The sequence below is a fragment of the Microcebus murinus genome, chromosome 2, assembly GCF_040939455.1.
Source record: "Microcebus murinus isolate Inina chromosome 2, M.murinus_Inina_mat1.0, whole genome shotgun sequence".
NCBI lineage: Eukaryota > Metazoa > Chordata > Mammalia > Primates > Cheirogaleidae > Microcebus > Microcebus murinus.
Genome location: NC_134105.1, coordinates 69,092,421 through 69,108,102, shown reverse-complemented (window position 1 = coordinate 69,108,102; position 15,682 = coordinate 69,092,421). Strand labels below are relative to the sequence as shown.

At 38.0% G+C, this 15,682-nt stretch overlaps 1 protein-coding gene across 3 annotated transcripts in view; it reads left to right on the top strand.

Moving 5' to 3' along the window:
* Positions 1-348: 348 nt before the first annotated feature.
* Positions 349-15,682, top strand: part of ODF2L (outer dense fiber of sperm tails 2 like) — a 50,032-nt gene continuing 34,698 nt past the window's right edge. The window contains exons 1-2 of one of the 3 annotated variants that reach the window (XM_075999711.1): positions 349-790; positions 14,351-14,523. In XM_075999711.1, the coding sequence (XP_075855826.1) occupies positions 14,363-14,523 (161 nt within the window). In that variant the 5' untranslated portion in view covers positions 349-790; positions 14,351-14,362. Of the gene's footprint in view, positions 791-1,021; positions 1,727-14,350; positions 14,524-15,682 lie in introns of those variants that run through there. The other 2 variants (XM_012747542.2, XM_075999713.1) reach the window with 2 other exon arrangements.

Below are 15,682 nucleotides of genomic sequence, written 5' to 3'. Positions count from 1 at the left end.
TGATAGCTGCTCTATTTGTGAACTTAATACGTTGGTGTATGATTCTTAACACGAACATTAAGTAGAGCCGTTGAATAAAGTTATTTTATTTTTCCAAATGAAATCTTGCCTTGCCTGTTCAGTTTATAACCCACACCAGCTGGCGCAGATATGAAAGAATTTGAGACCTTGAAGGCATCTTAGAGAACACCATCTGATTCCTTCATTTAGCAGGGAAAAACCTGAGGCCCAGCTAAGGATCTCAGCAAAAACAGTAATACCATACATTTAAAACGACCTTTCTTCCAGTTTCCTTCACTTTTTCAAATTTCCCCTTTAAAAAGCAAAAGCAAGGCACTTCCAGCCCAAGTGTCAGAAAATTCGGAATTAGCCTTATTTCCCTTCTGGTTGAGTTCAGTTAAGATTTTCAGCAACAACACAAGTGTTGGTCCTTTTGTAAAACAAAAATCAAAAAAAAAAAAAAAAAGTTTATCTGAGAAACGACTACAGAAACCCAGCGCCTCGGCCGGGCCCCGCCCCCCACTCCCGCCAATAGCAACGGGCGCTGCGCGCGCTCTCCCAGTTGGCTGCGAGCGCCGACGGGCGGGGCGGCCGTTGCCAGAGAAGCCACTTGCTGGTTGCTACCTCCGCTATTGTTCCGCTCGCACAGTGGCGGGCACTCTCCCACCGGAAGCAGTTCTAGGAATTCGCCTGCTTCCCGCCTCGCGTCCGTTGCCTTCCTTTCTAGTCTTGACCCACTGCACCACCCGCCGCGTCCCCCTCATAACCGACCCAAGGCTGGAGAGCACAGGTACGCTTCCCAGGGTTTCCACTACAGCCTCGGTGGCGCCTCTGGCACCTTTTATACTGCAGCGGTGGCGGGCTGACGTCACAGCGACGTGCTGACGCTGCGGCGGAAGCGTAGGGACGCCTTTCCGGTGGGGGCGGACTGTGTATGGGAAGCTTCGCTGCCCCGCGGCGTTTACAGCGGGCAGCAGTTGTGCGAGGGCGGCGGTGGGCCCCGGAAGTGGAAGTGCTTCACGCCCACTCAGAGCTGGGTCTCGGCCTCTTCTGCGCGTATCCTCCGCTTCCCCTATACTCAATCGCTGGCCTGTGAAAAAGGCAGCGAGATTACTCCAATCAGGGCAGATTTTAGCGTGAGGTGGGATTGTTCATACAGAATCCCTGACTGGGCCGTTCCCTGGTATGGCAACGTTTCTGTAAGAAATACTGCTCCCTTAATCATTTGGCTGGCTTTTAAGCGCCCACCGTATTATATACCATATCGTGGGCAGCCCCCGAGGCTCCATAAATGAGACGTATTCCAGGAAGCCTCAGGAAGTAATTTATTCTGTAGGCTCCCTGTAGATTCCAGACCATAGGAGAGACCCCTTTATTGCGTGATTGGCTTAGGGTCCTGGAAAGTGCTAGAGGCCGACTTGCATTTAGTCCCAGCTCTGCCACTGGATCAGCAGTATGTTTTTGTGCAGGTCACTTCCTGCTTCCGTTTCCTTATCAGTAAAATGGGGACAATAATAATCACTTTGGGGTGGTCACAATCAAAGATTTATTAAATGCAGTGCCATTGGAGGTACTGAATATAACCAGTACCTCCCAGTACCATAGGAAGTACTGGTTAGTGAGTGATGCTGTTTCTTTACTGAGAATAACCGTAACCAGACTGCGTGACTGCTGTTGGAGATAAAGTCAATGTTCAAGACAAAGTTTCCCTATCACCTAATGCATAGTAAGGTTTCAAGTGTTTTTGAATGAATGAGGTTCTTGGAGTAGATTTGAGCACCACTTCGTTAGTTATGATTAAAGGAATAAACCACAGACAGCCTATTTGCTTTTAAAATTAGTTAGCTACTGTCTGGTTACAGTAAGAATAGCATGAACATGTTTGTAACTCATTTTTGCTTTTCATTTACTTATGCTAATTTCATAATTGATGTCTGCTAATTATATAGTTTTGTATCACAAGTACCCAAAGATAAGAGAAAATGGCTTTGTTTTTTATTATTCGTTCTTGTGTTTGCTCTATACAACTGAATGAGACTTGGGGTGAGGATAGCAATAAGGTTGAAATAACATCAACCCACTGGGCATGATTCTGTCGGACGTCAATATTTTCCCCTGGGCTCTGTTTTAGTGGTTCTCAGTCAATTTTGGACTATGTTGATAATGATTTGTAATAATTCTGCAAAGAATAAATAGATATTGAAAACTGTTTTGTGCAGTTGGTTCTCTATACAAATAACTAAGTCCTGCAAGTAATTTCAGGAATGGCGATTGATTCAGGATGATTTTCTTTTTTTTAAGATGAAAAATTTTAAAGAGAAGACCTGGTGAGAAAGCAGCACCAACAGAGTGGGTCATAGGGGCCCTAAATTAAAACAAAACAAAAAAGACCTGTAAGGGCTTCTACTTCATTCTTTTTAAACCTTCCCATAGCTTCACCTGGCAAGGATACTCTTCATCTTGTAGAAGAGAAAGCCAAGGCCCAATATGGCTAAAGCTTGTCCATGTCAGGTGGCTAGTAAGGATTTGAACTGATGTTTTATGAGTCTGGCTCAGTATTCTGTCATTTTAATATGCTGTTTCTGGGTCATCAAGGAATGGTTATGTTATGTTGAGTTTACCTGTATGCTGGGAAGGGAGGAAGAGAGGAAAGGAGGAAATTTTAAAAAGATATTCTACAAACCAGTCTAAGTTAATTTTGGTACTTAAATGGATAAGGCATGATTATCTAGAAAATTACATGTGGAACGATCTATTCAGATTGTCATGGGTAAATTAGGTGTTATGTTCATATATGACCACTTTTTTCTATGCTGATGTCTTATTTTTCTGGCATTTTAATTCTGATTCCTTCATTGTTTTTCATGTTTCTATCACCAGTGGAAGCAATTTTTATTTGGCTTCTTCAAAATTTTTTATAAGAAAAGAATGTTGAAATTTCATCTCTCTGGAGCCCTAAGTAACTAGTTTCACTGCTTCCACTTTCCTCCTTTCCATCTGCCTAGTCCATTCTTCAAACTACCACTGGATTAATCTTTTAAAAATGCATTTGTGATCTGTCATTCCCTTGCTCAAATTATTTAATGTTCTGTCTTAGCCTTTGGGTTAAAAGATTAAAGCTCTTGAGCTTGGCATACAGTGTGTCCACCCTTCTCTTACCACTTCCCTTTTGCAAGTCATCTTCCCTCATGATTCTGTGCACCTGCCAGTGCTGGACCTTCTACCTGAATGCCTTTTCTCTTCCTTTTTGCCTAGGTCAGACTTGTTTTGCAGGACTCAACTGAGGTTCCACCTCTGCTGGGAGGTCTCCCAGGATTCTGTCAGTTAGCATTGGCTGTCCTTCTGCATGCTTTTGTGGTACTCCATGAGTTACCTGTCACAACCTTGACCACAATAGATTTTAGTCATCTGATCACTGTCTGCCCTCTCCTTAGACTTGTAGTCTGTGTCTTAAAGTAGCTCAACCTCATTCATCCCTCATTTCCTTGTACAGAACAGTTTTCATCTTTTGGCTGGATCTAAATTGACTCTAAATTGAATTTATGAGTGCAGTTAAAACCCACCTGAATTCAGGCAAGTTTGTGTGTTACTTTTTGCTTTGTAGATATATATATATCTATATATATATATATAGATAGATAGATATAGATAGATATATGTTTATATTTTAGTATCTCATGGCTTTTAGTTCAAAACTGAGTTTCACCAACTCCTTACTTGTAATCTTAGCAAGCTATTTAACCTTTCTAAGACTTAGTTTCCTTATCTATAGCTTTTGGATATTAATAGCAACCTTGTCAAACTTTTTGTGAAATAATGTTTCTAAGGACAGTCAATGTCCTGCTCAATAAATGACCACAGTTGTCATGATGTTGAAGGAAAGGGAAATACTTTCTGTTTACCTGATAAAGAGCACTTTATTTATTTATTTATTTTGTAATTAGACAATATTCAGAACACCTATGATCCATTCTGCTACTGAGTAATTGGGATCTATCTATATGGGGCTTCCTCCATCTCAAAAGTGCCCCAGTGTGAACAGTAAATGATTTGGTCATCCAAACTTATATTTGAGAACCTAATCTATGACTCCCACTGTTAGGTGATTTTTGAGGGCAGAGGGTGATGGGTATGATATTTACCCTCACAAGGTTAGTAGTAAGTTTTTTAAAAAACTAAAATATAAGCATTTATGGAACAATTAAATTCTAAATTATAAGATTCTAAAAATACTGTTCTTTAGAGTTCTTGATGGGATGGAGAAATCAGGGCAATACTTTGGAAAAACTTGGACCTTGAAGTACGTACCCTATATTTACAGACTAGTCACTCTTGCTGTTACCTTTTCCTCCCATGTTATCCAATCTGCAGCCCATCTTTTATTCATTTATTTATTATAATTTTAAAAAATAATTTTATTTTTAATTATGGCTACATAATAGTTGTATATCTTTATAGGGTACATGTGATATTTTGATACAGGCATACAATGTGTATTAATCAAATCAGGGTAATTGGGATATCCATCACCTCAGCATTTAACATTTCTTTGTGTTAGGAACATCCCAATTCCACTTTTTTAGTTATTTTAAAGTATATTGTTGATTTTAGTCACTTTGTTGTGCTATCAAATATCATTCATTCTATCTAACTATATTTTTGTACTCATTAACCATCCCCACTTTATCCCTGCCTCCCTCTCTGCTACGCTTCCCATCCTGTAGTAACCGTCATTCTTCTGTTCTGTCTCCGTGAGATCGATTGTTTTTAATTAGTTCCCACATATGAGTGAGAACATATGACATTTGTCTTTCTGTGCTTGGCTTATTTCACTTAACATAATGTTCTCCAGTTTTATCCATGTTGTTTCAAATGGTAGTATTTCATTCTTATTTGTGTGCAGCCCATCTTTTAAATATAAATCCCTTTCTATATTCTATTCATCAGAGAAGGGCATTAGCTAATTAGTTATTTAAGCTAATCTCTATCAGAAAATTTTTTGCCCCAATTTTTGTAGCTTTTACTTATAAGGTCTATTTTCCAGCTCTAGTTATTCTTTCTTTTTGCCTGTTTCCAAGTTTCCTAAACATTTTTCGTTGTCTTTATGGAGTCTAAAAGGAAACAACTTTTGATTTGTGGAAGAAAAAGGCAGCATTCCTACAACTACTTTGTGTTCCTTATTGAATATTTTGTGGTGAAATTTTCAGTAGAAGCTGTGTTTGTAGCCAGTGGAAGTTAGTTTCCCAGCAATTGGTGTTTGGCAAAACAAATTAAAATCTTCAGCATTCATATGCTTTTCTCTTTTGAAAAATTAGTTTTAAACACATATTTATCTGATGCTGGTTTAGTTTACTTAATCTATAAGGATGCTAAGGAAAGTCATGGATGATGATCTTTCTTTTCTCTGACCACGGCTGGTATCATTGTCCCTGAACAGCCATCCCTCAAATGTTTGTTGTTGGCCAAAATGGAATATAGTTTAGTAAGTGTAGCTGGATCAGCATAACCCAGGAGCACTCCTGGAAAAAGTTTTAAGTACATGCTTTTTTGGCGGGAGACTGGCAAAGTATTCTCTATATAGGAAATTTAATTCTTTAAACATGTTAGAATATTTAAAAATTGCTAATCTTTAAGGATATGATCATGAGACATGTGTGCAGAATATATGACAAGTTGTACAAAAGTACATTTGTCAGCAGTATATTCTGTGTAACTGAAAACATTTTATTGTAAAATGTCTGCTTTTCTATACAAGAATACATTTGGTCCACTAAAATGCTAGCATTTTTTTGGTAAAAGCAGGAATTTTTATGCTAAAGAAAATCATTACGTTTGTGTTCAGCACATATATATTTAATGTTTTAGTATTGTCACAACACAAAAATATTAGAGTACCTTGGAATCTCCTTTGAACAATCTTTAACCTGGAGCAGATGCTTTTGATAAATTCTATGAAAATATCTGAGACTTATACAGTTCTCTGCTTTTGAAGATAACATTTTAGAAAGTTGAACTAAAATCTAAAATCTCTGTTTTTACAATTTGTTAATTTTATTTGTTTACCCTTTAAGATGCAGTTACCAATTATAGTTGATGAAGCAGAAATAGTTTGTTTTTTATTTTATCTTGTGATAAAACTTTCAGAAAAGTTGTGTGTATCCCTTCCAGTAGCCTGTGAAGCCAAGTAAGCACTAGTTTGTTAATAACATACTGGTAACAAACTGAATCTTATCTCATAAAATATTTTCTACACATTGAAGATCACTATCCTCTTACATTATTTTTAAAACTTTTATTTCAAACATATGAACCATTTTTTAAATGATCCCCAAAAAGATGAATCAAGGGGTGAATAAATGAAAAGAAACACTTTTTATTCATTGTGTTCATTAAGGGCTCTCTTGTGTCCTTTCCTCCTGTTATTGCTTAGCTTTTATAAGCACCTGTAGATGCTGAGAATTCAAATATAAATAAGACATTCTTTAGATTCCAGTCTACAGAGAGACAAACATTTAAACAAGTGAATGGATGGAAGATAAATACCAGTGTCTCTCTGAGTGGGGTAGCTATTGCACGTGAACAAATCAGTTTCTTGATTTTCAGTGACTTATCCAGAGCATATTCTTCTTAACCCTTAGGTTTGTTTTTTCATTTGATTTTGTATATCTGTATATTTTTAATTCTTCTAGTCTATTGATATCTCAAAATACTGTGATGTCCTAATAATAGATGTTGCATATTTGCAGCATTCAAGAGGATCTTCTTAGACTATATATAGGTTATTTAGCATTTCCTTCTGGACTTCAATTGCTGGTGTTTGAAAAATGTGAGCATACTTCATTGGCCTGTATCCTAAATATTTGTCTCTGTACTATATAGAAAATTCAGACAAAAATAAGTACATTTTATAGATACTTTAAAAGATTTCTGAATTGCTAATTAAATATTATAATTTTTAACCTATAATTTCCTATCTACCTAAGTATTAAAAATTCTTGAATATAATATATTTTGTAATATAGAAAATAAAATTAAATTACAAAGAAATATCTGATAGAAATGCAGAAAAATTTATAACCTCTGAATTTATATAAACATAAAATGAAGTTAGGGAAACACACATTACCATATATAATTACAGTTGTGGAAACACAACCTAAATGGTGCTAAAGCTCTGACTCATTCCTTAAAATGGAGTAGTTTTGAAGAAATTCATAAATATTCATGTTTTTGAAATGATATCTCCAAGTTTCAATGAAAACAATTAGATCACTTAGTAAAATTTGAAAGTAATGTCATCTGTCTATTCATTATCACCAAAGAATATCCTAGATTGAGCTGGAAATGGGAATAAAGGAACTTAATTTTGAAAAGTCTACTTTTTAAAGATTAACATATTTGTAACCATTGTTGCCAAATACTTTCAAAAGTATGTTGAATTTCTGTGGTTCTAGGCATAAATAACATGTATTTCTTATTGGATGGGCTTAATGGAACTGAGGACCATTGTTAACCTAAGGTATTACTTTTCTAGTCTTACTGGATTAAAATATTACTGTAATACTTGAAGAAATAGACAATTAATAAAGATATCTACACTCTTGTAATTATGTAGAAAATACCAGGCCTTTTGGAAACAATGTATGGAAATTGGCAGTTGTTGAATGGTTGTGCTATGCAATTTAAAAAAAAAAAAATTTTTTTTATTTCGGCATATTATGGGGGTACAGATTTTAAGGTTTCAATAAATGCCTTTTCCCCCCAACCAAGTCTGAATTTCCAGCATGACCATCCCCCAGATGGTGCACATCTCACTCATTATGTATGTATATACCCGCCCTCCTCCCCCCTCCCCCCTGCCCAATACCCTATTACTGTAGTACCTATGTGTCTACTTAGGTGCTACTTAGTTAATACCAGTTTGCTGGTGAATATATGTGGTGCTTGTTTTTCCATTCTTGGGATACTTCACTTAGTAGTATGGGTTCCAGCTCTAACCAGGAAATATAAGATGTGCTATATCACCATTGTTTCTTAGAGCTGAATAGTACTCCATGGTATACATATACCACATTTTATTAATCCATTCTTGGATTGATGGGCACTTGGGCTGTTTCCACAGCCTTGCAATTATGAATTGTGCTGCTATAAACATTCGAGTGCAGGTGTCTTTTTTGTAGAGTGTCATTGGATCTTTTGGGTAGATGCTCAGCAATGGGATTGATGGGTCAAATGGTAGATTCACTTGTATCGCTTTAAGGTATCTCCATATTGCTTTCCACAGAGGTTGAACTAGTTTGCAGTCCTACCAGCAGTTTAGGAGTGTTCCTCTCTCTCCGCATCCACGCCAGCATTTGTTATTTGGAGACTTTTTGATAAAGGCCATTCTCTGTGGAGTTAAGTGGTATCTCATTGTAGTTTTGATTTGCATTTCCCTGATGATTAGAGATGATGAGCATTTTTTTGTATGTTTGTTGGCCATTCTTCTGTCTTCTTTAGAAAAGTTTCTGTTCAAGTCCTTTGCCCACTTTTTAATAGGGTTATTTGATTTTTTCTTGCTGATTTTCGTGAGTTCTAAGTATATTCTAGTTATCAGCCCTTTATCGGATATGTAGGATGCAAAAATTTTCTCCCATTCTGTAGGTTGTCTGTTTACTTTCATGACTGTTTCTTTGGCTGTGCAGAAGCTTTATAGTTTCATCATGTCCCATTTATTTATTTTTGTTGCTGCTGTGATTGCCTTTGGGGACTTCTTCATAAACTCTTTGCCTAGGCCGATGTATAGGAGTGTGTTTCCAACATTTTCCTCTAGAATTCTAATAGTTTCATACCTTAGGTTTAAGTCTGTTATCCAGCGTGAGTTGATTTTTGTGAGAAGTGAAAGGTGTGGGTCTTGCTTTAGTCTCCTACAAGTGGCTATCCAGTTTTCCCAGCACCATTTTTTGAAAAGGGATTCTTTTCCCCAGTGTATGTTTATGTCTGCTTTGTCAAAGATTAGATGGCTATATGAGGATGGTTTTATATCAGGATTCTCAGACCTATTCCACTGGTCAATATTCCTATTTTTGTGCCAATACAAGATTGTTTTAATTACTACAGCTTTGTAGTATAATTTGATATCTGGCATATTAATACCTCCATTTTGTTTTTGTTGCCTAGAATTGCTCTTGATCTTCGGGGTCTTCTTTGGTTCCATACAAAGCGTAAAATTATTTTTTCTATATCTGTGAAGAATGCTGATGGGATTTTAATAGGTATTGCATTGAATCTGTAGATCAGTTTGGGTAGTATAGACATTTTAATGATGTTGAGTCTGCCGATCCACGAGCATGGAATGGATTTCCATCTGTTTACATCCTCTGCTATTTCCTTCCTCAGTGTTTCATAGTTCTCCCTGTAGAGGTCTTTTACCTCCTTGGTTAAGTAAACTCCTAGGTACTTTAATTTCTTTGTTGCTATTGTGAAGGGTATTGAGTCTTTAATTTGGTTCTCAATTTGATTGTTGTTGGCGTATACGAATGCCTCTGATTTCTGTGTATTGATTTTGTATCCTGAGACTTTACTAAATTCATTGATCAGTTCCAGGAGTTTCTTGGTTGAATCTTTGGGGTTTTCTAAATATAAAATCATATCATCAGCAAACAGTGAAAGTTTGATCTCTTCTGCCCCTATTTGGATACCTTTAATTCTACTTTCTTGTCTGATTGCTATAGCCAGGACTTCCAGCACTATGTTGAATAGAAGTGGAGATAGTGGGCAGCCTTGTCTGGTTCCAGTTCTAAGTGGGAATGCTTTAAGTTTTTCCCCATTCAGTATGATGTTGGCTATGGGTCTGTCATATATGGCTTGTATCATTTTTAGGTATGTCCCTTCTATGCCTATTTTCTTGAGTGTTCGTATCATGAAAGGGTGTTGAATTTTGTCAAAAGCTTTTTCTGCATCTATTGAAAGAATCATGTGGTCTTTGTTTTTGCTTCTGTTTATGTGGTGAATTGCAATTATTGATTTACGTATGTTGAACCATCCCTGCATCCCTGGGATGAAGCCCACTTGGTCGTGATGGATTATTTTTTTGATAAGCGTCTGGATTCGGTTAGCTAAGATTTTGTTGAAAATTTTTGCGTCTATATTCAGTAGGGATATTGGTCTGTAGTTTTCTTTTTTTGTTGCATCCTTTCCTGGTTTTGGTATCAGAGTAATATTCACTTCATAAAAGGTGTCGGGGAGGTTTCCGTTCTTCTCGATGTTGTGGAATAGTTTCTGCAAGATAGGTACTAGTTCTTCTTTGTAAGTGTGGTAAAATTCAGGTGTGAAGCCTTCGGGACCAGGACTTTTCTTTTTAGGGAGATTTTTAATTGCTGTTTCTATTTCAGCTGTTGAGATTGGTCTGTTCAGGGAATCTATTTCTTCCTGGTTGAGCCTAGGGAGGCTGTGTGTTTCTAGAAATTTGTCCATTTCCTCTACATTTTCCAATTTGTGTGAATAAAGATTTTTGTAGTACTCATAAATTATATCTTGTATCTCTTTGGTATCGGTTGTGATATCTCCTTTTTTATTCCTGATGGAGCTTATTAGAGATTTCTCTTTTCTGCTTTTCGTTAGCTTAGCCAGTGGTGTGTCAATTTTTTCAAAGAACCAACCTTTTGTTTTGTTAATCTCCTGAATAGCTTCTCTGTTTCCAATTTCGTTTAGTTCTGATTTGATCTTGTTGATTTCACTTCTTCTGCTGGGTTTGGGGTTGGTCTGTTCTTCTTTTTCCAGCTCTTTGAGTCGTTTCATTAGATTGTCTATTTGTGATCTTTTTGACTTTTGGTTGTAGGCATTTATGGAGATAAACTTTCCTCTCAGAACTGCTTTAGTTGTGTCCCAGAGGATTTGATAACTTGTCTCTCCATTGTCATTTTCTTCATAGAATTTTTTTATTTCCATCTTGATTTCTTCATTTATGAAGTAATTGTTTAGTAGGAGGTTGTTTAATTTCCACATTTTTGTGTAGGAATGTCAGTTTCTGTTATGGTTGATTTCTACTTTTATTCCACTGTGATCTGAGAAGATATATGGTATGATTTCTATTTTTTTAAATTTCTTGAGGTTTACTTTGTGTCCTAGGATATGGTCAATCTTAGAGAATGTCCCGTGTGCTGATGAGAAGAACACATATTGAGTGGATTTTGGGTAGAATGTTCTGTAAATGTCAGTCAGACCCAATTGTTCTAGAGTTTTGTTTAAGTCCATTATTTCTTTATTAATTTTCTGTTTGGAGGATCGGTCTTGGGCCATCAGTGGGGTGTTGAAATCTCCGGTGATTATGGAGTTGCTATTAATCCATTTGCTTAGCTCCAGTAAGGTTTCCTTTGTGAATCTGGGTGCACCAAAGTTGGGTGCATATATATTTAAAATTGTTATCTCTTCTTGTTGAACTGTGCCCTTCACCATTATATAATGACCCTCTTTGTCTTTCACTACTTTTGTTGGTTTAAAAACTAAATTATCTGAAATTAGAACTGCCACACCAGCCCTCTTTTGGCTTCCATTTGCTAGGAATACTGATCTCCACCCTTTTATTTTTAGTCTAATTGCATCCTTGCAGGTTAGATGTGTTTCCCGAAGACAGCATATACTTGGCCTGTATTTTCTTATCCATTCAGCCAGCCTATGTCTCTTGATTGGAGAGTTTAAGCCATTCACATTTATTGAGAGAACTGATAGGTAAGGTAGATTACTGTTCATTCTGTTGGGTTGGATGTTGTTGCCATGATTTCTGTCTTGAGCCATAGTAATATCTGGCCTTTAATCTTTGGGTTTTGGTTGTTTTTATATTCGTGGGTTATCATTATGATGTTCCGTGCATAATGCTGTTTTGAGTACTTCTTGTAGGGCTGGTCTTGTCTTGGTGAATTCTCTGAGCTTTTGCTTGTCTGAGAATGTCTTTATTTCTCCTTCATATATGAAGCTTAGTTTTGCAGGGAATTAGATTCTAGGCTGGGCATTGTTTTGTTTCAGAAGAGTGAGAATGGGGCCCCAGTCTCTCCTTGCTTGTAAAGTCTCATTAGAGAAGTCTGGTGTCATTCAAATTGGCTTTCCCTTGTATGTTACTTGCTTCTTTCATCTTACAGCTCTTAGAAGGGCCTTTTTAGTTGATAGTTTGGTCAGTCTGATGACTGCATGTCGTGACGTCTTCCTGTTTGCATTGAATCTCCCAGGGGTCCTCTGAGCTTCTTGAACTTGTATATTGAGATTTTGAGCAAGACCTGGGAAAGTTTCCTCTATTATATCTTCAAATAGCTTGTCCAACCCATGAGTATTTTCTTCTTCCCCTTCTGGTAACCCTATGACCCTCACATTAGGTTTCTTCACATAATCCCACATCTCTTGTAGGCTTTGCTCTTTTCTCTTGTTTCTCTGCTCTATTTCTGTGACTGATTTATTTAATTGGAGGGTGTTATCTTCAATCTCTGAGATTTTTTCTTCTGTTTGATCTACCCTGTTCTTGAGACTTTCTACTGTATTTTGTAGTTCCCTGAATTGATTCTTCATTTCCAGGAGTTCGGTTAAACTTTTCTTCATTGTGTCTATTTCTTTAGTGAACTTTTTTCCAGATCCTGGAGGCTTTTTGTGGTTTCTTTGTGTTGGTATTGAGTTGTTGTTGCGGGTCGGTGAGTGTTCTTATGATCCACATACGAAATTCCTCTTCTGTCATTTTGGTTGCCTGATTTTGGTTGGTGCCCGTTTCTAGGGGGCTGGGACTCCTCTTTGGGAGTGTGTTTTCCATTTGGTTCTTCATATTTCCTGAGTTCCTTCGCTGATTTCTTCCCATGTCGATCAGTTGTTGTTTCTTTTCTTTAGGTTTTTGTTTGAGTATTCACACCTTGTTTAGTTTCTGAGCTGGTAGGTGGTATCTGTGGGTGAGATTCGACCACTCCTTGTATAATGATTCAGTAGGTGTCGTTAATAGGGTGTGCAGGATGCTCTCCCTGTCAGTAGGTGGCGCTTGCTTGGAGGAACAGGCTATGGTGTTGTTTTTATGTCCTGTTATCAGCTCTTGTTCCTGTAGAGAGAACTCTAGTGCCTCAGGTGGTGGGTGGGGCCCTGGGACTTCCAGGTGTGTCTTTTTCTCCCTTTCAGTGAGGGCTAGTCTAGGAGAGAGTCTGGGTGGAGCTGAGTTGGGTAAACCTACCCTCAGGTACCACCAATGTCATTAGCAGGGGTCAAAGTTCTGTTCTCTGCTTCCAGGCAAAGCTGACAGGGAGGGGCTGGAATGGCCCGGCTCAGTCAGAAAGTCTGCGTGTGGGGGTGGGGCTGTCTGAGACTCACAGTCTGGAGTGGGCCTGGCTTCTTTCCACAGTCCCCAATTCCCCAGCTTCTCCTGGGCCTCTGCCAGCAGGCCAGACCGCATTCCACCAGGGCTCCCTGGACTGTGATGTCGGCGGCGGGGAGGTTCCCTGCCCAGGAACGCCACCTGGGCTGGGCGAATGGCCTCCCTTTGGTGGGAGGGTTGCCCTCTAGGACGCTGATCTGCCCCTGAAGGCACACACACCTCAGTAGGCTGTTCATAAATATCCCTTCTGTGCCCCAGGCAATGCGAGGCCTCAGTGCACAGGATGTGGTCTGCAGGTCTGACCTCTGGGTCCCAGAGTTCAAACTGTATTCCCACCAGGGAGAGGAGTGCCAGTCCCAATTCTCCCACAGGGAGCCCAAGCTGAGTCTGTGTCTCTCAGCCTCAGGGTCTGCCCCGTTCTCCTGGGATCACAGTGCCAGCAGCACCTGGGGGGGCTGGCGGGTAGGGAGCTCACAGTCTGAGTTTCCCTTAGTCAGCTGTAGGGCCCCAAAAGGGAAGGTCCTGTTCCCTGTAGGTGCCTCTGGCTGGTGGCTATATTGTCTCTCTGTCTCTCTGGGCAGCCGGGGTAGGGTCGGGGGAGGGGAGGAGCAGGCAATATGGCGTCTGCCGCGCGGCTTGGGTCTGTGCACACGGAGGTGCCCCGAGGGAGTTGGGAGCCTGGTGCTGCGTCCTCCGCTACTGGCTTACTGCTCACTGGCATTGGCCATCACTGGGCTGGTGTCCGCAGGTCTCTCCACTCACTGGGGAGCCCACCAGCAGTCCAGGATGCAGGGGAGGGGAAACGGCTGATACACCTACACTTCCTGCTGGTCTCCTGGGCTGCTCCCTGTGCTATGCAATTTTGATACTATTTTGAATTAGTATAACGATGAGTAGCAATTATAATTTTGATTTTATCTTTGAAATGTTATTCTTTTGGACATCCTTAGGATATTTATCTTATTATTAAAGGGTAATGATAGAAGAAAATACTGTTGAAATGATAAGTTTAATAATTAAAATATTTCCTAGTTTTCAGCTTACATGGAGAAGTTGTTGTGGAAGCCACCTATACATCCATATACAGAATTTATGGAGAAGCCTCCAGATAATGGAAGTCATTCAGAAGAATTCTTTTCCCATCTTAAATGTAGACTGGAGAAAAAAGATTTACCAGCTTGTGCCAGTGAAAGTCGTCTCATCTGGTATTCTCATCAATATCGGGAAATTTAATTTTCTGATTTCAGGGTTTCATGTTTTGTATATAATGTAAATTATTTGAAGCAAATATAGCATTATTTCAAGAATATCTCCTTCAAATCTAGTATTTATTAAAATATATTTAATCTAATTAAAAATGCACTCTTTTAGAAGAATTTAGCTAGTTTAATTTAGCTAGTTTTTTGAAATCTTAATGAAAGCACTTAAAAATGAAAATCTTAAGAATTTATAAAAAGTAAAGCTTTTAAACTAAGGTAAATGAAAATAGAAATAATGTGATATCAGAAATGTTGTTAAATGAGTACTAATTCACTGTCATTTGATATATTAATTACTATATAACTAATACTTATGATTAATTACTATATAACTAATACGTTTTACTGCTTTAGAGTAGGGAATACACTTATTATTTATATGACTCAACCCTCAGCCCCAGTGGCAATCTTAAAATACCTCTACTGGCACTATAGATAGTACAGTATAGCTAATGGTTTAACTTGTTATAAATGAAAATTCGTAATCATTCTTGACTTTCTGACCATGTTTTTTAATAAGGGACAGGTGTCAAATTTATAGCCAGAATTTTTTTATGCCCATTACTTTAAGCCAGTGGTACTTAAGAACACAACCTACTTTTTGACGTAGCCTCTAAGATGCCATCAATTGTTAATGAGCCATTACATTATTTTTATAAAGAAGGAAAGCTGCCAATTAAAGAAAGTCACAGTGTTTTTGTATCACTTGGACTTTTATTTATAAATATTGAAAATGTGTCATCAAACTTAATTATAGATTTTTAATTCAAATAACTTGTGATTGTATAAAAGTAAAATGTAAGTGGAATAAATTAGTTAAGGTATTCTCAAAATTTGTTTATACACAAAGTCCAACTCTTTTGAGCCACGTTTTGACTCAAAGTTGTACTTTCTATTAAGAGTACAGTGTTGGTAATATGGCATATCTTAGGAACATCTTTAAATGAAATGAAGTTTTTTGGTTCTGGACTCTGAATGTTGCTAAACGTTCCTACTTTGCCAACTCCCTCAATCCCTCTTTGTAACCCTTTCTATAAATTTTGGGTATGTGCAAAGACAGGTCAAGACTGTTTCTTGGCTGACAAAGATTGTAAGAAGCACTCTG